Genomic DNA, 26,946 nt, shown 5'->3' with positions numbered 1-26,946 from the left:
AAACTTATAATATTGTCAAAAAAGTGGTATATCTATGGATATATCTATACTGGTAGCGAAATTGAATATTGAAATGCCCATATCTTTGGTTCTATGGGATGAAACTGCATGAAAATTTGCAGGCTTTTTGAAGATTATAATACTATTCTATGGTTTGAATTTTATGACAATTGGTAAAAAAGAAACTATATTTTCAAATCAATAAAATATGCCCAAAGTTTCCTACGTTTGTATATGTATATATATATATATAGTGTGCTGGCAGCCCGACTTCAGTTTTGCTGCTTCGGTTGCCTCCCCCTGTGGCCTTGCTAGGCTACTAATAGTAAAATTCATATCTATTTGATGCCAAACTTTCTCATTAATCTGAACTAGGAATTAAATAATAATAAAAAACGATGATTCTCAAAACCAAGTTTAAGTGTTAGCCGTTCTTAAAACCAGTAAAACTCCGTTTTATTTATAATTTATTTGAATGTGTATCAATTAGACAGCGACTTTTATATTAACCTGAATTAATGATAATTCTTAAAATAGAGTTTAAGTGCTGCTCATTCTCAAACCCGGTATTTTAGTGTAAGGCCTCTATACTAGCGACGCTGACAAAAAAGTCACATTTCACAAATTTCACAGTGACATTAAAATATTATAATGGTTGAATCAACAAATAATGTGAAAGATTTAGATAAAAGAGATGGACAATTTGTTTAATTAATTATACATTGCAGCTTATTAGTTAAAACATAATTTCTCTTTCAAAATAACTCAATTCCATTCTGAATTTTAGAGCATAAATATCAGGCGTAAGGGTTCTAGATGTGCATTATATTTAGCTTAATTTAATTCATGAAAAGGATGTAAAAAGTTTATGCAAAGAGATTTTTTAAAAATTCAGATTTCCCCACAATTCCCCTTAATCTTCATGAGGAGCTAAGCAAATAGAGAATCTCTCAGAAATATAAGGAGCAAAAAAAAAGAAAAGAAAAAACATTTCAATTTCATGATTCCAATGCATTTATTCAAACGTATAACCCCCCTTACCTAACCACCTTTTCAGCCAAATAAAAATTACTTGTCCATATTTTTTTTGTGAAAACTTTTTAATCACATTTCAATCCCATGTTTTGAGTGCATTTCTTCAAAGGTATACACCCCTCTTCTCTTTTTTTCACCAATAATGAAAATATTTGTTTCTTTTTTTCTTTTTTTTTTTTTTTGCAGTTGTTTCATTTGACATCCCATCGTTCTCAGGGACATCGTTTCTAAGGATACCGGTCATAAAAAATGCAACAAACGAGATGAAGATTGAAGTAGAATTCAAAAGTTTAAACAAAGATGGCATCATTTTATTTAATAGTCAAGAAGAAGACGGATCAGGAGACTTTGTGTCCCTGACATTGAATCAAGGCTACGTAGAACTCCGGTAAATGCTTCCGATTTCTTTTAATGTATTTCGATCATTTTCAGGTTAATTAATGCCGATTTCAATCATTTTGGTTAAACATTATTTTTGCTTCAAGCTCTTAATCTCTTCCTTCTCAGTTTTTCCTATTACCCTTACAAAAGAGGCAGTTTTTTTTTTATTTGCTTAGTTATTCCTTTTACATTTGACTAGCAAGGCTACTCAGCCTTGTCCGGGATCATAAAAAAACAAATCAGAAAAGGTTTAAAAGTCTGGCATATTATTAATAAAACTTCTATCTACCTAACTCTATCCGGCTCTCTACCTTCTTCTCTTCCCCACTTCATCCCCCCCTCCACTTTTCCCTAAAATTTCTTTCTCCTTATCCCAGCACATACTTGCCTTGCTTTAATGTGTTAATTTTTTTTAAATAAATAATAAATAATGATGATGATGATGATGATGACGATGACGACGACGACGACGACGACGACGACGACGACGACGGTAACGATGTCGTCTTCATTTACAGGAATTTAAGTTTTGAAGTTATTAATTCCGGGCAACATTGAATTTGTACCATCCTTTCCCTAATCTCCTTTCTTCCCTACCTTCCTTAAAAATATTAAAAATCTATATTTATTTTAATGCATTCACAGTCAACGACGAGTTGCTTATTTTCTTCGCACTAGCCTTAAAATTATAAATTAACATAAAACTAGGGAAATGCAGGGAATCTTTTCCATAGAAAAACTACTGCATTATTATACACATATGCATCCTGTTCTTATTAGCTAGAGAAGGTTTTTCCAAATTTCAGGACACCATGGAGCCCCAGAGCAGGACAAAGGTTTTTCACAGAGCACTAACAAGATAATTTCTAAAATAAATATGAAAAACATTAATTTCAAATTTTAACTTAAACTTGTTCATTAGTTGTTCCTTTTTCGTGATTTTATTATATTTTCGTGTTTACAATCATTAATCAAAAATTGTTGCATTTTGGTTAATTTATTTTTTTATTTACTTTTTCATGAACCATCCTGAAACTCTTTACACATGTAGTTATGTATCATATTTCTTTCTAGTAAAAATAAAAATTCAATAATTAAATGTCTTTTTTTTTACACGGTGGGCACCACGTATCAAGGGCCGGAAGCCACTCAGGGATAAGGGTTATTGCAAGTACAGTACGTTAGTGTGGAGATTTGATGAAGTGTTTACTTAAGGGGGCGGTTCATTAAGAATTTGTTAACGTTGGGTTTGAAGACATTCAAGTTGTAGTCAGGTGGGAAGTAGGCAGACGGAACAGAGTTCCACAGGCTCTGCGGCTCCGAGGTGTCCTGAAATTTGGAAAAAACCTTCTCTAGCTAATAAGAACAAAATGCATATGTGTATAATAATGCAGCAGTTTTTCTATAGGAAAGATTCCCTGCCTGTCTGCAGCTATTTAATATTTTCCATATAAAGTATTTGGTGCTCTTTAAGAAAGGGGTTCCAGGGTTCCTCAGCCTCACTCACGGAACCCCAGAGCTCAGTGGAGCCCACTTTGAGAAACCTGATCTAGAGTATTTTCGATAATGACATGATGCATGCACAGACAGACGTACGTATATATATATATATATATATATATATATATATATATATATATATATATATATATATATATAATTATTACTATATATTTATTTTTAATACCTACAGACACTAGTGTTTCATCCTTTCAGGAATCATCACTGCAGAGTCATGGTTACCGCTGGTCGAGAGATTCGAATTCAGCCACGATGCCATCTCTGACTTCATTAACAAGGAACAAACCGCTCGGCCAACGTCAACCGCGGCGAGAAATATAGTTGAAATTAACATTTATATAAAGCGTAAAATGTCATTCAAGATGACAAACAGTGATCTTATGATTTTAACATCACGATCTACGCATGTGAACTTATTATATATATATATATATATATATATATATAATTATTACTATATATGGAAAATAATAAGACAAGCTACCACGTGTAGAGACCTAGACGACCCATGTAGATTATGCCTTCATGAAAAATTTGCTATCTTGTACTTTAAAGAACCACAACATCTATTAAACTGTAGAAGAGAAATAGCAAATAACTGTGTTCGCAAGATAAAATTTACTCTAGGATAACGATACAAAATAGTTTTAAAACTAACAAAAACAATAGAAAATAAACAAATAAATAAATTAAATAAACATGAATATACATAAACGATCACACATATATGTATGTATGTGTGTATATATATATGTATATATATATATATGTATATACATGTGCATATATGTATGTACACATATATATATTTATATATAAACTAACAATAAAAAAGAAAAAAGAACACTAACTGGTTTTAAAACAGATCCTTTGACCGATAAAATGCATGCCCAAGGAAGGGCGCGGTGGATACTAGAAAGCTGATTGGCTAACTAAAATCTCAATAGAAGAGGAGCATATGAAAACGATAAACAACCACAGAATTCGCGCATAAGCCTGAAGAGTCCTAGAGTGGATTAAACGCGGAATATTCAGTGTAGCTTAATCGCCATATATATTTTGTAAATTACTATATATATATATATATATATATATATATATATATATATATATATATATATATAATAGTAATAATGCTTGTCTGTGCGGGTGTGCATGCTTGTATGATAAAAGGAAATTTACCAGAAATTTAATGTACAATTTTGATGAATGCTCACATTTAACAACAGAACATATATAAGTAAATAATGGTATTTTAAATTCCAATAAGCAAGTCTGTGTTAATATTTTTACTTGTTGAATTTTAAAAAGCCCATATAGCTCTTGACAATTGTTTCATGCAGAAAGGAACAATCAAGAATAAAGATATAATTGCCAAGGGAATAATCTTCTGTAGAAATTGCATAAAGAATGTTCAGCAAATGATCCATAACACTAAACTGTGTGTGCGCTCGGGTTATTTGGGTTCAGGTTAATTGATGAACATGATAGAGGAAATGTTGCAGGGCGTTTCTTATTTCATTTATTCATGATATGAAAGGTGTATTGAGTAGAACGAGTTAGCAATCTGGTTTGCTGGACAAAATCAGTAAATTGAACCAGGGATGTATACATATTTTTGGACACGCTATATTTTTCTTTTAGCAATGGAATAAATATACGCAGCTACAAATTCATAATTTAGAAAATAAAAGCCACAATCAGACAAGCTTAAATATCTACAGACGATAAAAGGAAGAATGATTAGGAACACAGAAAGAAGCCGAGGCTGTAAAAGTCAACAAATATCATCAATCATGCAGGCGGGCTTCTGAAAGCAAGTTTTGTGCAAATTGAATATATATATATATATATATATATATATATATATATATATATATATATATATATATATATATATATATATATACAACATATATAATAGAAGGTTCAGGTTAGTAATGGCAAAACAATGCAATGATAAACGAGACGTCAATAAACAACAGTAGAGATTTTTTTTAATGTTTGTCTTTTAAAATCTTTGCCTTAACAGTTGTAGGTAATGTCTATTTCAAACTTGTGAAAATTGAGACAATGTTGATTTTCGAAAAACAAAAAAAAAATCCATGCTATTTTGTTGGTTCTTTTTGTAGAACTGCACTTATATTTACTTCTCGCATCCCTTCCCCATTGTATTGACTCTCATTTATTAACATACTAACAAAGCTATCCGGCGTTCACCTGGACAAAAGTGAAATATTTTTTTAATTAAAATTTCTATCCCCTTAAGCTTCTCTATCTTTCCTTCTTTCTCCATCCTCAGTTTTTCCCTTCCCTTTTCTCAATCTCTTCTTTATCTCCTCCTGTTCCTGTCATGAATGAACCATGCTATTTTCATATTAATTTAAATTCTAATCAGAAATTATTTTCGAATTGGTAATTCAAAGGTTTTAAAATAACTTTCTAATGTCGATTTTACGTCATAAACATTGTATCAGAAATTCGCCATGATAACTTTCTTTGTACTTGAGGAAAATTTTAAAGCATGTTCCAGGCTCTTTATGAGAGTCAAGAGGGGGACTTAAAGTGTGGGAGGACTGGCACTTTCCACCCACACCCTCTAGTATGTCACTAATAAAAAATATATCGATTAGAATTAAATATAATAATATTAAAATCGATTGTAAATAGAATTTTTCTTTTGAATAACACGGAACATTATTTCTCATAATTAACTTACAAAACGGAATTAGGTATCTACCTTTCGAAAAAAAATTTTTGTAGCCAAAGAAAAGGTTTTTAGACTTACTCTATCTTATATATAAGATTAATTCTTACTTTTAGTTGCTATTGTATTGTTTTGTACCCATTAACATTTATATATGAATGCGGAATTTCTGCAATAAACATTTGGGTGTTATCAAAATATTACTAATCAAAATCAAATATTAACCAGAATTAAATATTTAAATCGATTGGAAACACAATCTTTTGTCTTTTTTAAAAACATGGACCAATATTTGCCATATAGCTTGCAAAACAGAATAAAGTATTTACTTTAAAAGCTTATTAATTTTTTTAAATGTTGAATAGATTGACGTTAAATATGATCATCAGATTTTTCTGTTTCCAGAGAGCTGTGTTATCTTTTTTTTATTGTATATATGCCTAACCTCTGTGTGCAATGTAGTTCCCTTACTTAATTACCTTGGAATTTGAGGCCGTGCTGAGAAGAAGACTGCGCCAAAGATTTTGAAATAATTTGATTATTATTTATTTATTTGCCACATGAAAAGTAATTATTTAGATAAAATTATTTAATTAGATTTAAAACATATTCGTTTGATGTTGTTTGGGTTCAATTCGTTGCTTTTCGGTGTAAAATTCAAACGTATTTGCAAATGAATTTGTGCTTAAAAAATAAAAACTAATGATGAAATAATAATAAATAAAATATATTTTAGCTCATAATGCCACCTTCATAATCCTTATTATATATATCCTACTAAAAACTTAATTCTATATCTCAATTGTTATCAATGTTCAACAGTTATTATTTAAATGAAAAAAAAAAGAACGTAAATAAAGGTGTAATTGTCAGTATTGAGGTTAACCAATAAAATATAGGCAATCTTAGAATTAAGGATGCAATTCTTATAGCTAAATCCTATCCGCACATTTCGTTATGCATCCAATATACTTTAATACTCCAAAACAGACTAATGCTTCCTATCATCTGCTCTCTCTCTCACTCTCTCTCTCTCTCTCTCTCTCTCTCTCTCTCTCTCTCTCTTGATTCATGTGAAATCATATCTGTGTTTAATATATTTCCACACTGTATAATTTTTTACAAAGGGTTTAGCATATTTTCGCTGACCTTTCACTGCCACTTTTCTTGCTATTTTCAACTAATTAAATTATATACTAGTTGATCTAATCGTTCTATATTTAACTGTCAAGCCTGTCCTGCTTTTTTATTAGCACAATACACAGTCCAAATATAGGCGATCCTTATGACCCATCATATATTTTGAGACTTGGAACAACTTCCAACTAATCAAACTTTTTCTATTCAATTTTATATTTCAGATACGACTTGGGTAGCGGTCTTGCAGTAATTCGCAGTGCCAAGCCAATCAAGACGAACAAATACCATCGAATAATAGCGTATCGCACGGGACAAGATGGCGTCCTGGAAGTAGATAATCCTAGCCATACTTCAAAAAGCAGTAGTCTCGGAGCTCTCACGTCACTCAACCTCGCCTCACCTCTCTATGTTGGTCATATCCAAAACTTCACGGCTTTGTAAGTTCTGGTTCTAAATTCTTTTGCCTTATGCTTGGTTTTAAATACTTTTGTTTCATCTCTGAGAGTAGTGGTGGCGTAATCATAAACCTTGAATGAAATAGTAGACTCTTAAGCATCGTAGATCTCTCTTTCTCTCTATTTCGCTTTCTCTCTCTCTCTCTCTCTCTCACTCTCTCTCTCTCTCTCTCTCTAAACACATGTATTTTTGTGTAACCCCTGAGCATCAAAGGAAAGATTCAGAGCAATAAACGCATTAAACATTTTGTAATTCATTTCCAAGTGTGTGAGAGAGAAAGAAAGGGTGAGAGAGAAAGAAATAGCCAGAGAGAGAGAGAGAAAAAAGAGAGTGCAGGAAAGAACAAGAAGGAGGAAGAAAGAGAGATCGAGAGAAAGAAAGACTGAGTGAAAAAGTGAGAGAGGATGAGAAAGTGAGGAAAAAAGTGAGAGAATGAGAAAATGAAAGATAGAGAGGACAGAGAGAGAAAGAGAGAGATAGAGAGAGAGGGAGAGAGAAATTATTTCGCTATTGTTTTCATGGCAATTATTCCAACAACATAGGAACTGACTTTCAAGATGGTTTGGCTCAGTTCTAAGATGCATATCATCTCAGACATTACCTTCTCTTTCGGAGGTGAGAGTTAGTTTATTGCTAAATACATGACTCTGCTATTGAGGCTGGAGGTGACAAAACTGGAATTAGCAACACTATAGTGATATGGACATGTTGAAAGAAGCTCTGGTTAATTAAGTAAATGTGCACAAATCCCAATTGGAGGTAAGCGAGGAAAGACTCAAGAATTTTGAGTAGTTAAATATGAATTCAAACGATGATACATCGAAACCAATGTAAAAGAAAAGTCAACTCAAGTCACAAGGGCTAACATGTACTTAACATCTGATGTTGAAGAGACATGTTAAACGAAGAAGAAGAAGAAGAAGAAGAAGAAGAAGAAGAAGAATGCTGACAAGTTTATTCATGGATACTTTTGTACTCTACCAGAATAATTCTGGAGAAGTTGGTTTTCCTCATCTCTTGGACTTCTGTCACATCCTTTTACAATGGAAATCAAGAAAATCAAATCTTCACAAGGAACTGAAAATTTTCAATGATGAAAAGTGAAAGTCTCATTCCCGTTTTTTTTTTTTTTTTTACACGGTGGTCACCACTTATCAAGGCCCGGAAGCCACTCAGGTATAAGGGTTATTGTAAGTACAATACGTTAGTGTGGAGATTTAATGAAGTGTTTACTTAAGAGGGCGGTTCATTAGGAATTTGTTAACGTTGGACTTGAAGACATCACAGTTGTAGTCCGGTGGGAAGCAGGCAGACGGAACAAAGTTCCACAGGCGTGCAGTTCTAAGAAAGAAGCTTTGTTCATGGAATCCACGTTTTGATTTAGGCACAGATAAAGAGTGGGGAAATTTTTCACAGTGGATTCAGCTAGACGGGTGTTTTTCATGAAAAATTGGCGAGGGGGTACCAGAGATTGGAGTTCAGACGAGCACCTGCCATGGAAATAAAGATAAAACAAGGACAGGCTCGCAACGTCTCTTCTCTGGGAGAGAGGTTGCAGGGTGGAGAAAAAAGCATCCCCCACTAAGCCATGAAGTCTATTTTGTACTCTGTCAAGGCAGGATAGGTTGTTTTTAGCAGCTCCTACCCAGATATGGCAGCAGTATTCCATCCTTAGACGTACTTGGCTTTATATAGATAGAGAATTGCATTAGTAGTGAGATATCTTCTGGAGCGGTAGAAGGATCCCACCATCTTTCCAGCGACCTTGGCAACAGACTTGATGCACGTGTTCCATTTCAGATCAGGAGCAAAGGTCAAACCCAGAAGCTTGTCAAAATACGGGGCTTCTCCTAGACAAGAGCCATCCATTTCAATTGGTGCCAGATGGGGATCAGAGCGTTGATGATGTAAGGAAAGGAGTTTGGTTTTAGATGCATTAAAGGTAACCAGCCACGTCTTCCCCCACTGAATCTCGAGATCAGAGGAGAGAGAATCAGAGAGAACTTTGTCATTTACAGCCTTTGATGTGTTGCCGTAGATGGTCGTTTCATCAGCATAGATGTCAACGAATGATTTAAGTATGTGTTTAGGGAGATCATTGATGTAGATCAGGAAGAAAGTTGGGCCCAGGATGGACCCCTGAGGGACTCCAGCATTAATACTGCAGGCCTCTGATTTTTGTCCATCGACCACTACTCTTATGAGCCTATCGGAGAGAAATGATTTAATCATTGAGAAAACATTTCCAGTTATACCGTAGCTGGAAATCTTGTGAAGTAGACCCTTATGCCATACCTTGTCGAAGGCCTTTGATATGTCAAGAGCAATTGCTCTAGAAAGGAAGCCTTTTTCAAGAGATTCACTAATCCTGTGAGATATAACCGTTAGCACATCGGTGGTAGATCTTGCAGAGCGGAAACCATATTGTGCGTCACTAAGAAGGTTGTTTCTGCTGAGGTGGTTGACTATTTCTCTATTTAATATGGATTCCAGCAACTTACTCATAACACAGAGGAGACTTATTGGTCTGTAATGAAAGGGAGATGACTTATCATCTGAATTCTTAAATACAGGGCATACGGATGAGGTTTTCCAGGGAGTCGGAAAGCACTTCTCCTTAAGGCAACGTTTAAACAGTTTTGTAAGTATGGGAGCAAGTTCTGGTTGAAGCTTTTTTAACACTATAATTGGGATGCCATCAGGGCCAGTTGCTTTACTGGAATCAAGGTTCTTGATTAGCTTGGCGACCTCATGCACAGATATTTGTATGTTACCTAGCATGTTCTGTGTTATAGGAGGAAATATGGGGAGTTGATGGCCTTCGTCGCATAGGGTAGAATTAGCTGCAAAGTTCTTTGCAAATAGTTTGGTCTTGTCTGATGCTGACGAGATGACCTCTGGTCCATTGATAATGGTTGGGATAGAACGCACACTTCTGTTCAGGATCCTATTTGTTATTTGCCAAAACTGGTGGGAACCAAGCCGCTGATCAGCTACTTTGGATTTAACAGACTGAGCATATAGCTCTCTTGCATTTTTTTATTACTCTTTTACAGTGGTTGCTGGCTTTCCTGAAAGCAACTATAGTCTCAGTGCATCTATTACGTTGGTAGTTATGGAAAAAGTGATTTCTGTGTGCAATAGCAGCAGCACATTCTGGGGAGAACCATGGCTGGCTGTTAGGTTTTTGTTGGAATTTTTTAGATGGTATGAATTGGTCTATGCCTACAATAAACCATTCGGTCAGATCTGATACTATAGAGGACACATCCTTCTTAAACATGGAATGCAGAGGTAAATCAGATATGAATGTACGGAAGCTATCCCAGTCAGCCATAGAGTATCGGTATACAGTACCATGGAGGGGTACGTCTGGGGACTTATTACATTTCATTTTTATCTTAACTGATACGACAGAGTGGTCGGAGGATCCTAGAGGAGAATGAACGGAACATGAACATAGCTCAGGGGAAGTTGAGAGAAAAAGGTTGTGGAGGCTTGCATATTGACCAGTAGTATTGGACACATGAGTGGGTTCGCGAACAATCTGAGTGAGGTCATAAACAATGGCAAAATCATGACAAAACCTCCCCTCATCGTCCGTCTTATTTGAATGTTTCAATCGAAAATTATAATTTTAACTTGTGTCTTCATCTGTTATTTTAATTTGTTTCCTTTAACTTCATAACAGAGGAACTCATAATTTCTGATGATTCAAATATAAGGCAGATAAGACTGAGTAAAAACAAACGTTATTATTATTTTGACCGTATGCTTCCGACTATTTTAATTTATTGCTATTTCCAACAGTTTTAATAATTTTAAATTTTATTTCATACAATATTTTAGTCGCCTTTTTAGTTTGTTTCATGAACTCTTACTTCTTTGCATAAACTAGTATTTTTGTCACTATTTCTCCTTTCATTCGAACAATAATTAGATGGCATTCAAGTATGTAATATTCTGCCGTTTATTTGTCATCTTTCACTTTCTATTTAAATTTGTAGGTTTTGTACTTCTGTGTATCTATGTAATCACTGTTTTCATCCGTTTATCTTTCAGAATAAAAAGTCGAATTGAAGTAGAAGTTGGCTTGGTGGGATGTGTTCGTGAATTGATAGCTGGCGGAAAGCAAAAGCCGTACAACTATCGGCTTTCCTACCCCGATGAACAAGGCGATATTATTGATGGAGTCGATGTTGGTACGTATTAAATTTGAATTACCTTTTGTCATTCATCATTTAAAAGATAATTTGTCATGGCTGCTCATTTCCCAATATTTAACTACAGATAATACATACAAATACGAAAATCTTCAACAAATTTCAATACACAGAAACAAACATCACCATGGATGAATAATATGTCTGAAAAGGGTCAGAGAGTATATTAGTTGAAATCCAGTAAACAAAATAACAATAGAGAGCGCTTCATCATCATCATCATCATCATCATCATCATCATCATCATCATCATCATCATCATTATGCGATTGGTATTTAGGGTGTTGCGAATGTCCCTGACTCTAGGCTAGACAACACCAAGTAACATCTTATGCCTACTCTCCATGCAGTACAATCAAAAGGGTTGGCATCAGTCAGGTTGCATGAAAGCGTATCACTTCTTATGCGCTAAAACCAGGCCTTTCTCGATCTACAACACTACCTAGTTCTGGATATCTAGGCGTGTTATCGAGTTGATGCAAGATGTGATAAACTGCACATTGCCCAAGCCAGCTGAGTTGGCAAGTGCATAGGACATCCATAATCTCACCAATACTAAGTTTCTGATAAAACATGGTTGATCCTTCCTCTCTAGTTTCCAAGTACTCATCTAATTGGTTATAGCACGATTATTATATAAAGTGCTTGGCGATCATATCTTACACGATGGCAGAGAAAACGCTACTAAGGACTGATTCCCCCAAAAGCAATGACACAGGAGAATGTGGAGGAAATGATTAAAAAAAAAATAAGAAGCCATGGAAAGTGTGATGAGTAGATTGTTTGATAATGACCAGGTAGTTAGCTCTGAGTAGCTGAGAGAGTGGATTATTTCTGCTTGTCAGTTACTCTGAGAAAAAGACTAGACATTTAGGATTTCCGGTTGAAACTATATATATTTAGGAGTCAATATTCTGCTTAAAGCAGATGGGAGGAGAGAGATGGATTGGAGCGGATTAGTGTGCACCAAAAGAGAGAAAACTCAGTAGAGACTTACTGGACGATGAGATGAGATGGCAGCGAATGACAATGATGCCTCAAAAAAACAATTATCTCAGTTGCACTCTAATTGATATATTGAAACTTAACTGAAATGTGGACGCTAGCATTTGAGAGTCTTTTCCACAACGGTGTCTCACACACACACACACGCACGCACGCACGCACGCCCGCACGCACGCACACACACACACACACACACACACACACACACACACACACACACACACACACACACACACAGAACACAATAGACTGAGTGTATCTGAGTTTGTGTTTTTCTTGTGAGCCTGCGTTGCTTTTTGTTTTGTATATTTGTAAACTAATACTTGTGTCCTCAGACAATATGGTAAGAATGAGAGATAAAGACGAAAGGAAAACTAAATCACATGAACGTTGGGATCAGCAATCGTCGGGAATGGTCGTTTAAATGCTGAAAAAGCTGAAGAGAAACAAAACAAACAATCAAGTATAATCGCGGCAGACCAAGTAATGGACAGACTCTCTTCATCCAAACAAATGATTGAATATTGTAAATAGATAAAAGTATACGGAAAAAGCAACTAGGAAAACTGAATCACAATCCTATTGTCCATGTTGTTAGCTACACACGTGCTGGCAATATCTATTCTTTGTGAACTAAGCAATCACGCTGGAATGAATGATATGACATATGTGTTGAAACATAAAGTGGAAAACAATAGGTAAAACATAAATGTGTATAAAATTCAACGTTTATTTACGATGTGTCGACGACATTTAAAGAAGTTAAAATCATGTTATTTAATGTGAGAATACAAAGAAAGCAAAGAAGAAAACTGAAACAAATAATAATAATCCATGAAAATACACAAGGTGTTAGTTGCACACATGCTGATAATCTCTATTCTTTGTGAATAAAGCAATCGCGTTGAATTGACGAACATAGCACATGTGGCGCAAAATGAAGATGGTGAAATAAATAATAAAACGATTTATTTACAGATTGTCGGTAACTAAACACTAAATGACGGTTAACGGCATGTAACTTAATGAAAGGACACATAGAAAGCAATTAAGAAAACTGAATTTTAAACAAAAAACATCCATTGTGCTAGAAAAATGCATGAGTTGATGGAGAAACGAAATAAAAATGAATAAAGTGAATGACAATTTGTATTCTGAATTTTGAATTTTCAATTCATGGAATCTAAGTTAAATATGTCTAGTTATGTTTGACCAAAACCTACACGTCTCTTAGCATCATAGCCTCGAACGAAACACCTGTTATCGCTGAATCTCTCTCTCTTTCTTTTTCGTTGTCTCTCTCAGCCAAATTGCTTACTAAACGTTAGAGACATTCTGGTTTGTTTTGTCGAACGGCAAATCATCCAGTTTACGTAGAGCTACAAATATTATCTTTCTTCATCGAAAACTAAACAAAATACCGGTATAAACACATCCAATAAATGTCACGAAGATTCTGCTAGTATTTTGTTTCTGAATTTTCTAGTTGAGGATTGATAATTCGTATTATTTGGATTATTCAGACTATTGTTCTTATCTTGAGTCTTATTTTTCAGAAGGTTTCGACCTCCAACATTCTTGAGGTATATCTCATCGAACTCAGGAATCTTTCTATTGAACTCGAGAACTGCACAGAATTTCAAATGAAACTCTTTATTTATCGCATACTCTTGTTCCGTCAGCCATGACCGGGTAGAAGTCCTAAATAATTTGCAGTTGTATTCTGAGTCTCGCCCGCACTAAGGATTGGACTTTTAACGTTCAGATGAGTGCCATTTTCAACTGAATATTACCAAGTACTTTATCAGTTATACCACGGATCCTTGCAGACAATTCTAGTATGAATTCTAGGGACCTAAAATAATAAGTCGAGATATATATCGAGAGGTAGTAGATTGTACGTCTAATAACAAGAGGAGGTTTAAGGCTTTTTATGTACATTATAGGTAATTCTTTGTCAGTTACTGCGGGGAATCAGCTTTGGTTATTACACTTATATAGTCTCAGCACAAGGTCAAAAATATCTTGTTAAATTGTTTCATTTTTTTTCTTCCATTTCCAGCTGAATGCGGTAACAATCCATGCAGCGCAATGCCGTGTAAAAATGGTGGAAATTGCTTAATGCTCGACCCAGTCATGGTTCAATGTATCTGCCAAGAAGGATTCATCGGTGAGTCGAGTTTGATTTCTCAAAACAAAATTTTAAGCAACTCATTTTTTTTTTATTTGTGTCTTTTCTCTAAATAAAGACTTTATAATATAGAATAATAATACGATATAATCACATTGATGCTCCAATTCTTATTAGATCATCAAAGTTAAGCAATGCTGAGCTTAGTCAGTACCAAATAGGTTGCTATTTAGAAATATTAGATGCAGTACGTCATTTCCTGACTGAGATATGCATACTTCTAGGGACTGCATGTGCATTTTATATTCCTTTCAGTCCCATCATCGTACTGTTGTATCATTGAGGTGGTTTTACAAGTACTTTGATGGAATGTGCTCCAACGAACGTATTGCACTTGTTCCCTTCAACAGAAATACTCCCAATTGACAGATATTTAACCAAAATTCCTTCTGTTCACTGTAGAATTCCCCAAATGATGAAACACCTTCTAGCTTCTTTTTTCGACCTGCTAGTCTGAAATTCCTTCCCTAACCTTTCTTTACTTACCAACATGCAGAAATTTAAATGTAATGTAAACAAACATGTCGCTGCTAAACTTAGGATGGTCCTGTAGTTATGATCTTACATTCAGGTGAGCCCCTTATGTTTCAGTGACAAAGCACCTTTTTTGCCGTGAATTAAAGTTATAAAGGTTTTTGTAATTTAGAAATAATGATAAAGAAGTAATTAAGAAAAATGCGGAATAAAATATTTGACGAAGTTTTATTTCTACAAATATTTAAACTGTAACAAAAGCAACGTTTTTCAAGAGTAGAATCGAAAATATCGTTTATAAAGGATATGCAGAAGTCAAAGAGACATTGATCTTTTTTTCTCCTCTCTCCTTTTTCCTGAAATAATGGAATTCATTAAAAGAACAAATAACTTCAATATTTGCTCTGGGATTTGATTTAATTCTTATGGTAATTCACAGTCCGAGTGTATCCTCTCAACCATAACCTTAACTTAACCGGGATAGTGGAAGGTTTGAAAAACCTATCCAATCAGTTTGATGCCCAAAAGAGACAGGAATTCTTTAATTTCTCTGGCATGTTCTTCCTACCATAGTATCACCAAGTACATGTTATCTGACTGGGAAAACTCGCCCCGCCCCCTAGGGGTGCCTTTCGGGTTAAAATAGCTAAAATTGACACTTTTTTGCTTATTAAAAAAATTGATGCCTTGGATTTTTATAAAACTTTCTGAAAAGTTGTAACTAATTGATTTCTATATAATTTTGTTTGTCTATACTTCACGATAACTCTTGGGTGTGCCCCAAGGGTTCTTTTAGGACTAATAAAAACACTCCATTTTGGGGACTATTTTACTATATTTGTCCAAAATCTTTTGTGTATGTCTATTTAGCAGTTTTGCATGGTGCTGAACTAAAAACGGGGGGGGGGCAAATGATGGACTTAGTCATTTCTGTTTTTTCATGGTGCAGAACTCAAATCTACATATGTCAAAGCCTAAAACTGCACCGTTTGTTCATTTTTACCAGGATATGACGTCTCCTGGAGGCTTTTGGTGCTATATGGGGGTGGCAAATGCTGAACTTAGTCATTTTTTTATGCCTTGTTCACTGTGCATTCACGGGGGACCATGCATGCTTCACTTGTTCATTTTTAATCTTATTTTTACATATTCAGTATCTAATCTTGCTGCGATTGAAACCAACTTTAGAATCGTAAATATTTAATCCTGCCTTTTTACTTGTGCCAATCCAGGAAAATACTGCGAGAATGAAGACATGTGCATCAACAATCCCTGTCAAGGGGGAGGAACCTGTGCGTCCACTGATGTTGGAACTTACGTTTGTACCTGCCCTGAAGACAGAATGGGACGCCACTGTGAAAAAGGTAAGGATCAGCACTTCAAAGGGTTTCAGCAATGCAGAAACCGCATTCACTCCATTTCATTTTAGATTCCTTTATTTTGATGTTAACAGGCTAACAATTTGTGTTCAATACATTGTATACAATAGAAAACTGTATTGGGTAAGAATAAAAACAATATTCCAGTGTAAGTTTGAACGTTTATATAATAGCTTTTATAATAATAGAAAAAGTAATGCCTGAAATTCTGAAAATTAGAGAAACAAAGTAACCCCCCCAAGCATGTATGAATGTAGTTTAGTCTAAAATTTTTAAACGAAACGCTTGAAAAGAAATAACCCTAAGGGGAGGGGTACTATTCATTTAGAGGTAAAATTGATGAAAAACATGTGATAGAAACACGGACAAGTTTTGTGGTTAAAAGGATCATCAAGGCATTTCAAATCGCTCATGAGTAATAAAAGACATTAATTTATTAAGTGATCCGATTTCATCAAATATGGTCTGTTGAGCTGTTGTTAAGAATCTCTGGTTCTCCCTTTATAAGATATTCACAGCAAGAACGCGTCTTCTTACCATATTGAAAAAAAAATACTGTTCTCTCATCCTCTGTGGGCCTTGTGTTTCCACAAACAGAGATACTTCATAAGGATTTTCTGTATATTGAGCACATTGCCTGGGGGATTGTTTACCAGCAAAATACAACATGGTCGTCTTCAAATCCAATGTCAACAAATTTCTGTTATGGACTGCTCCTACAACTATTCAAACATGTGCTCTTCTACAAAGAAGAGTGATAAATACTAATAAAAAGAGTAAAATATTTAAGCAGTTTCAGATGAAATCAGATGAGTTAAAAAATAATGGTAAAAAAAGGAATTCCTAAAAAAGGAACGTTTTTTTTTAAATTATCGGATGAAATATTTTACAGAATTCGATCATGTTTCGGAATTTTTTAGATGAGTCTTGATAATTTGTATTATTTGGATTACCTTTCTCATTTTGGGTGGTATTCTCACAATAAAATGGACCTCTTTATTTAATTCACGGAGGTATCTTACTCTCATTCTGTCAGCAATGATTTTTAGCATTACCCGTATTGTGGATTGAACCTTCAACCTCCAGAAGACTGTAACTTGGAACTGATTATAGATTAGCACTTATATTTATTGCAACACACGGCGAATTACTTAAGAATTCTATCTAGTTATGGCTGACAGAACGAGAACAAGTTACCCCCGAAGATTAAATATTTTGAAATGTCATACACATTCTTGAGTTTGACACAAAGTTTCCAGAGTTCAACGAGATGCCCCTTAAAACGGTCGTTGGATCCATCAGCCAGAACACTTTAAGCTGAAAACAATAGTTCAAATGATCCAAATAATAAGGTATTAGATGAAATAAAGGACATTGTTGGGAACTATTGGATGAAATTTTTAATAGAATTTGATCTGTATATAAATATTACACTTGCAAATTACTTTTCTACCTTTTCATGGCTGATTAAATGAGAGCAAGTTATCATAGTTAAATCAAAATTTCATACGGATTCTTGAGATTGACAAAATGATTTCTGCGTTCGACGAGATGCACCAGAAGAAGGTCGGAGTTTTCTTTGGATGAGACGCTGTGAGAATAAGACTTCAAAACGAGAACAGTAGCCTGAATAATCCAACTAATACAGCATGAGATAAATCAAAAATAAGGCTAAAGACAAAAAGGAATAAAGAAGACATAGTTGGGAATTATTAGATAAAGTATTTATCAAAATTTGTTCTACATATTAATATTAATAATAATTAATTAATTAATATTAATAATTAAATTATTAAATATCAATTAATATTAATAATAATATTGTATTAATAGAATAAGTTTTTTGTGTGATTTACTTTGTTTTTGTTTTTAAATTTAAATTGAAAAACTCATTAAAAAATGAGATCAGCCATAGAGGCGAAGAAAACAGCAAAATTAATCCTTTCTTAATCAATTACTTGCATTTTTGTTGTCTTTTTTTATCAGAAAAAGAGGAGCGAAAAGGTCTTTTTTGGTGGCTAAACGATGGCACCGACGGTGAGATTTTATCAATAACACAAACCACATATTTTTTTTTGTTTTCTTACTAAAAAAAAAAACTGCTCACAAATGCTGAAATAGTCTTACATTTTTACTAACATCTTTTTCGTGTGTGTTCAAGTTTTGCAAGTTTAACTCATTCTTTATTCCCAGCCATCGCGGAGGAGAGGGCGGACGGGTTATCATAGATAACAGAATCGGCTGGGGCACTATTTCTTCATGATTATTAGCAGGGCTATGACAATAGAATATTATTATCATTGTTTTGACTCGAGTTTATATTCGACAAAGTTAGACACAGTTAATCAAGCGAGAACCAAATCACTCTATATAAAAACATATAAGATATTAATATATACTCGAGAGTCAAAATCATGAAAAGAATATGCTCTTGTCATAGCCCTAATTATTAGTAAGGATTTAATGTTCTCTACAAGTGTTTTGCTCCAATAGCTGAATTGAAAAAACATAACAGGGAGGAGGGGAGGAGGAGGAAATTAATAATGATAGTAACGCTACTGATTCTGATGATGACGATGATGATAATGATAACTGATTATGATGATGACTAATAAAAATGCTATTTCAAAGTTAAATATGACAGACTAACGAAAATGCTGTTTTGGAGGATGAAAAAAAAACTCAGGATAGGATTCTGTTGGGAAGCAGTCATCATGACAACAGCATATTCTTTTCCTTGTTTTGCTTCTCAGGTATATATCTATTGATATCATATGTTTTTTATGTAGAGCAGGGGGTTCTCAACCGGGGTCCACATGGACCCTAGGGGTCCATGGAATATTTCTGAGGGTCTACAAGCAAAACATAACAAAATGGGGGTCCACAACGATATTTTGGTGGTCCATGAAGAAAACCAACTCAGAATAGTTTTTATTATTAAAACTTAAATTTCTACTGGAATTTTGTATAGTTTTTTTTTTTCAATCATTTAAGCTATTTTTACTATAATATTTCTATTTACCAGGTTTACCTCAAACATTTACCTTGCACTCTGCCTCTAAACATGTGTTTTATTTGTCGAAAATTTTATAAAAATGAATAGCAATATATATAGTTAGATATTATGAACTGCAGTAATTGTATTACCTACTGTGTATATATATATAATATATACATATATTGGTAAAAAATTATTATCACTCTAATTTAGATTATTATTATTATTACTCATTATCATTATTATCATAACTATTATAGTTGTTGTAGAATACTTTATTTGCATTAAATTAGTTTTCATTTAAAAATAAAGCTTAATTATATAATATTTCTTTGGTTATTAAAACCTCAAAATTTATATTAATGGAAAATAAAAGATTGTCTTACGACCAATAGTTATGAAGGAGTCCACCAAGATAAAAAGAAGGGAAAAGGGGTCCATGAGTAAAAAAAAGGTTGAAAACCACTGATGTAGAGTGATGTAATCATTGGTTGATTAATTGTGTCTGTGTCGGATATATAATCGAGAGTAAAAACCATGAAAAAATATGCTGTTGTCATAGTCCTAGTCGTCATCACACTTCACATCAAAGTAGTAATTTATCTTTTCTTAACGAACATTTGACAATATCTTTCAATATTATTATGATGAGATACACTGTTAAAATGAGAAATGATCAAACAAGTGTAACAGATCTTTTGAGTGTCTGAGTTTGTGACCAGAACACAGAATACTATTCCAAAGAGACAAACATGTTAACGGGATATTATATTTATGTATCAGTTGCCGTTTGAATTAGTCAGCTATAAGTTATCTCATTTTGTTATAAAACTCTTCAAGGACGCAACCTTCGTCTCATCTCACTATCACACAGCTTTTCGCCCAACTTTTGCTCTAGGAGATCACGCAAAACCTTAATCCTCATCAAAAATATCTATGCTTAAAAAAACAACACCAAAACAATTTCCGTTGTCTGTCTTTTATCAAAAACTCATTTTCTCGGCTTTTTTTTTTCTCTCTGCCAGTTTTTTTTTTTTTTTTTTGACCTCCATTACTTTCACCTTTTCATTTTCATGTTTTCTCCAAAAAAATATCAGTTTTCTTTTATCTCGCTTGGATTTAATATTTCTAAATAAGATATGAAATTGTGCCGGAACGCCATAGCAACTGGATAATGTTTATTTCACATTAGTAATTATATATATATATATATATATATATATATATATATATATATATATATATATATATATATATATATATATAGAGAGAGAGAGAGAGAGAGAGAGAGAGAGACAAATAATACATAGTCGCAACACTGAATATGCAAATGTTTCGGACAAATTGGTTTGCAAGAAACCAAAAGTCACTTGTCAGACGACGTAAAAACGTTTTTACGTCGTCTGACAAGTGATTTTTGTTTTCTTGCAAACCAATTTGACCGAAACATTAGTATGTTCAGTGTTGCGACTATGTATTATTTGTCTAAATAAATAAAAATATTATATTTTGCTCTTTTTATTGATCACTCTTAATAACCTCGTTTTATTTCATGAGTTTTATCTCCTAAATACCTTTAACTTAGTATCTCTCTCTTTCTCTCTCTCTCTCTCTCTCTCTCTCTCTCTCTCTACATATATATATATATATATATATATATATTAGGTTGGTGCAAAAATACTATCGTGTTTATATATATATATATATATATATATATATATATACCTTCAAAAAGCGACATTATCTTTGCATCAACCCTCTAAATAATATACATATATATAAGAAACAAGATGATAAAAATTGAATAAATTACCATATTTATTAATTCAACAAAAATTTAAACAAATAATTATAATAAAGAAATTGTGGATCTTATTAAGTAAAACTCATTAATTATTTGATTTTTGACGAGTTTTTATGCATTACAAATTTATTCATACTTGGATTTCAGATTAATGTTTCGGCTTCACGGACTACTATTTCATTAAGTAATTGATCGACTAATCAGTTAATTGATTGATTTTTTTTGTTTGCTATTCTATTGAAAATGGAAATTGCTTCACAAAAAGTTTCTTATAGATATATATTTTTTTGATATTTTCAAATTTATGCTAACCAGTGCGATTTCCTGGCAAAGACAGAATAAGAAGAAAAAATATCCTAGCCCCTTTATCTGACGATGGATTTTCGACCAAACATCTCCTCATAATATAATCATTGTTAACAAAATATATTTATAATAACCAAAAATAGCAAATTGAGGAAAATAAAATGCTTATAAAAATGGAAAAGAATTAATTTGACGTACAGACCAAAAACCTTTTTAAATAAGTTAGATTTAAGGCAAAACCACAAAAGAACCAGTTATCTAAATCGATCTATGCAAGGCAATACAGCGATTGATTCCAACACTAAAAGATGGGGTTTCGGAATCAGCCCTATACGAACCACTCTAGGCCATGCTTATTATCTTTACAAGCATTATCAGCAAAATAGAAGTTTTTTCTATTCGCAGCACAAGCAGCCAGATCGATAATATTTGATTTAGTATGAGACATGTTGGCTTTGCCATATCTCCTGATGTTACGTTGTACACCCAATATAACCAGAATTGCACTTGCAGTTATATATATATATATATATATATATGTGTGCGTGTGTGTGTGTGTGTGTGTGTGTGTGTGTGTGTGTGTGTGAGTTCATAAGAAGGTTGTAAGCAATGGAAAATACTGGGATATTGACGTGATATGACGTACATGCAGCAAGATAATTATCAAAGAGGGAACATCTAGTATTATGCTCATGCATATGTATTCACTTTTCCTATTTTTCTTTTCTCTTTTTTTCCTCTTTTTAAATTGTTTATATTTCTTTTTATTTCATTTTCACAAAACAAAACAAACATTTGTTTATTGATTACAAAAAATGAAAAAGGGGGTAAGAGGCGGAGATGAAAATCATCAAGTTTCTAAAGTATTTGGCAAGATGTTCAGTCGTTATTATTCGCCCTTCTTCTACCTACTGCATGGGATCTAATTAAGCATTGTATCCAAGCTAATTGGTGCATCGAATCAAAAGTTGACCTCAATAATAATAATAATAATAATAATAATAATAATAATAATAATAATAATAATAATTTGTTTGATAACGACTCCCTGAAAAGAGATGGAATTCATTCTCAGAGTATTCTCTCTCTCAATCCCAGCTTTAAACCAAAGTTCAGGGTTTTTTTCTAATAATAGAGGACAACACATCAGAAATTCCTAGTTTTTTAAAACCTCCTACCAGACGACTTGATATAACATTAAAAACAACTACTACCACCGGAACTACTTTAACTCCAATGCCAACAAAGTGTAATTGCCACACTTCTCATTTCCTTTCCACATTTTTGTGCCCGGGCACAGAAAAGTCTACAATTTGCTACCTCTTTCAGACCTCGTCAATGACTACCACATTCGGGAGATTATGTTCCAACTGCTTAGTTGTCATGACATTTTTGGCCACCAAAACTCGTTCTCTCTATGTGGGAAGAGGACTTGGACCTTAAGAAGGCCTGTTGCCACCCAAATTCTAGTGAAGACCAGTGGTTGTTGCCAGTGAGAAGTCAATGGCAAGTAGCTGTTGTGATAATACAAATTCATTCGCTGAAATAGTAAAGAGTACTGGGGAAATTTATTGTCAAGCAAACTCCAGAGATCACCACCGATTGTTGTCAATGAGTAATCTCTGAATGATGATCTATGTGAGAACTCCTAGTAAGTAATAATAATAATAATAATAATAATAATAATAATAATAATAATAATCAGGTGAATTGTTACCAGACAAATTCCAGGAAGCACCACCGATTTTTATCAATGATGATGACTTACTCCTAGCCAAAAAGACCAGTTGCTTTAGTAATCCTTATTTTCTTTCCTCCCCAGGACATCAGTTAGAGTTGTTTTTAATGAGGAGTAAAACCCAGTCGCCCACAAAAGAACACTTTGATTTAAAACAAAAACAAAAATTGCCTGTCAAGAAGGAGTTCTTGTTCACTGACCGAGAACAGAAAAAGATGAAGTGCCATATCAGAACAGATACTAAACTTTGACCTTAACCTAAATTCACTTGCTATGTTTAAATTTAAAGTGACACTTTAGATGTTCCTATGTATCTCAATAAGAGGTTCTAGATGATACATTAGTCAACCATTTTTTTGTTTCAATCAATGATTTAAGTTTACCAAAGACGTTTGGTTTCTTTGTCTTTTTTGAGGTCAAATATGAACGTGTGATTTGACCTCGATTGAACGAGACAGACGGAAATAAGGAAAGCGTGTGATTTGCGTTATTTGTAAGGCATTAAATCTCTCTCCCTTTCTCCTTCTCTTCTCCCGCTCTCTTTCCTCTCTCCCTCTTCCTCGCCTTCTCTTTTTTGATCTCTCTTGTTATTTCATGCTCTGTCGATTCACAATTAAATGAAGCAGTAGAGAGAGAAAGCGAATCGTAAGCTGACAAGTTTTCAGATTTGCTTTTCCATTTGGCAGTCAATAAATGTCAAATATTTGCCTCCAAGTCTGAAACCTGGCAGAATCCGATTTAGAGTAGCGGAGTGGTAGTGAGGGTTAGGGGGTTCTGGTAGTTATGTCTGTCGGTCTGCAATTGGAAAATCGTCTTGCCAAATCCTCGAGTTGATTTCTGCTATTGCCGACATTTAAAATTTATCTGGTGATCGTTAGTGACATGATTTTCGCTCAAATAAAATGAATGAAAAGGTGACTGAGGGCGTTTTTTTTGGATATATATGAATATATATGAAGCGATAATGGATACATTCTTAAGATACATACAATTCATTTTTTAAATGCGTCCATTCAATCTACGCGTTTAATGATGAAAATTATATTTCAAACGCAAGCATGGCAAATCAATAAAAATACTATTTTAAAATAATGCGTTGCAGACCAACGAAAATGCCAATTCAAACTTAAGCATAACAGATAAACGAAAATTCTATTTCAAACGTAAGCATGACAGAAAAAAACTACTAATTTAAAATTAAGCATCACAAACCATCGAAAATACTATTTTTAACTTAAGAACGAAAAACCAACGAAAATGCTTGTTCAAACATGACAGACCAACGAAAATGATATTTCAAAATTAAGTATGACAGACCAGCGAAAATGTTGTTTTAAAATTAAGCATGACAGACCAACGAAAAAACTATTAAAAATTTAAGCTTGACAGACCAACAAATATTTGTTTTTGCTAGGGCTGGAGCATTTTACCAGATGCCAAACATGCACCTGCTATTTTAGAGACTCCAGCCGAGAGATCTTTTTCCCTCTAAATGAAACTGATTAGATATCTCTTGCATTGGGTTCGCCATGTATATTCACTATATAATTTTTTAAATTGTTTCTCATAAGTCAGATTTCTTCTATAATTACTAAAATGGTGAAATCTTCCAAAGATTCCAATTTCTATTTATGTCATATATAAAACCTTGATATTTTAACCCTCTCAGCTCTGTTTAAGCTAGCATTAAAAATGCTATTAAAACACTGACTTTAACTAGGGTTGCTACTTTCTACTTCTTCCCCATGTGTACAATAGGATGAATGATGAAGGGTTGATGACGGATTATCCGAAGGATGGATAAACAGACACTTTTACTGAGATACATGTCCGCCTCGATAAAAACCATGTTAAGCGATATATATGCTATTTTTAACTTGACAGACAAACGGAAGGAGCAAATATAAAAGCAGGACATTGAGTAGGATTAGAAGGGAGGGAGATAGAGCAAGAGTGTGTGAGTGTGAGAAATAGATAGATAGATAGATAGAGAGAGAGAGTAAGAGAGAGAGAGAGAAAGAGAGAGAGAGAGAGAGAGCATAAACCATAGTGTGTTTATTTTTGTCCCTTTTTCCTGTAGTCGTCATTGGCAAGGAGGATTTGTTATGTCGTATTGTGTTAGTGAATAGTGACAAATCACCAACGGAAAAGGAATACTGCGTCTAGGATTCAGTTTCATAAAATTGTGAACAATAGTGTTCTCGGAATAAACTAAGGTTTTACATAGTATATATATATATATATATATATATATATATATATATATATATATATATATATATATATATATATATATATATATATATATATATATATATATATACACCCCTTCTGGTAGTAAAATATATACATTTTTAATGTATATATATATTCAATAAATTGTTTTTAAAAAATTGCCAGATTTATTAAAGTTCAATAGAAATGGACTGCACTTTCACAGCACACACACACACACACACACACACACACACACACACACACACACACACACATATATATATACACATATATATATCATTTGTAAACAATTCCAATACCACAAGTATATTTTCTATAACATTCATATTATTTTATTGGTTGCATGGTACATCTTATGTTTCGTTAAATGGTATAGATTGACCAAACAACTCCTCAGAGACTCATATAAATCCATGAGAAAAAATACATTAAAAAAAAGGACTAAAGGTGGACAAGGGTTTTTTTTTTAAGTCATAAATAGAGTCAAAATAGAAATCGTAGGTTATTTATAAGTCGTTCCAGGAAGGAAAACACTTTAAACACAGATGTCACGAGGGGAAAATTGTGGCGACGTATACGTAGCAATCTTTCCCCGGGTGGCATCTGTGTTATAGTATATTGATAACATAAACTAGAAAGGAATATTTTCTCGGGATTTATTAATAAACAAGTATAACTTTTATAAATGAAATGCTTTTTATAATTTATTTTCTGTCTGCCTGATTCATTTAGAAGTCCTGGCGAGGACAAGGAAATGTTGAAACCTAATTGATCCGCTTAGTCTCTTCCATGCTTATATATATATATATATATATATATATATATATATATACTAGCATGGGTGTCCGGTGTTGCCCGGGTGCTTGGAGGTGTAGGCTGAGCAAAAAAAAAAAAAACGGTCAATTTCTTTTTACTTTGACTCCTATTATGACCCCTTAAAATTTATTGTTTTGGGCTCAAATCAAGTTATTAAGTTAGATACATGTCCAATGAACCTATATCTAAAATTTCAAGTGTTTAGACTCCAAATTGGCGGAGGAGTTTTGTAGAGTTCTCAAAGGTAAAATCGTTGAACTTTGACCCCTTAACAGCTAAATTTCTGGCCGAAAACCGATCACATCGATTTTCCCCAATCTCAGTACCTTGTATATCAAATTTCGAGTCTGTAGACTAAAAATTGACAGAATTATTGCATAGGGAAATGTACACAGACATACAGACACGTTCACTTTTATAGATAGACTAGCATGGGTGCCCTGCGTTGCCCGGGTGTTTGGAGGTGTATACGGAGCAAAAAAAAACAAAAAAAAAAACGTCAATTTTTTAAATTTGACTCCTATTATGACCCCT

General features: G+C 33.6%; 1 protein-coding gene across 13 annotated transcripts in view; it reads left to right on the top strand.

The window, feature by feature from the left end:
* The window catches only part of LOC145255699 (agrin-like), a 2,182,525-nt gene that overhangs the window by 2,100,792 nt on the left and 54,787 nt on the right, over positions 1 to 26,946 (top strand). For 11 of the 13 annotated variants that reach the window (XM_080114282.1, XM_080114279.1, XM_080114278.1 and 8 more), the window contains 6 exons: positions 1,222 to 1,423; positions 7,006 to 7,221; positions 11,303 to 11,442; positions 14,531 to 14,638; positions 16,366 to 16,497; positions 18,499 to 18,549. In XM_080114282.1, the coding sequence (XP_079970408.1) occupies positions 1,222 to 1,423; positions 7,006 to 7,221; positions 11,303 to 11,442; positions 14,531 to 14,638; positions 16,366 to 16,497; positions 18,499 to 18,549 (849 nt within the window). The remainder of the gene's footprint in view (positions 1 to 1,221; positions 1,424 to 7,005; positions 7,222 to 11,302; positions 11,443 to 14,530; positions 14,639 to 16,365; positions 16,498 to 18,498; positions 18,550 to 26,946) is intronic. The other 2 variants (XM_080114281.1, XM_080114277.1) reach the window with 1 other exon arrangement.

The sequence above is a fragment of the Euprymna scolopes genome, chromosome 31 (genome assembly GCF_053919585.1).
Source record: "Euprymna scolopes isolate OS-2025 chromosome 31, ASM5391958v1, whole genome shotgun sequence".
In the NCBI taxonomy this organism is placed as follows: domain Eukaryota; kingdom Metazoa; phylum Mollusca; class Cephalopoda; order Sepiida; family Sepiolidae; genus Euprymna; species Euprymna scolopes.
Note: the sequence above shows the minus strand (reverse complement) of the source record. Positions and strands in the feature narration are given on the sequence as shown.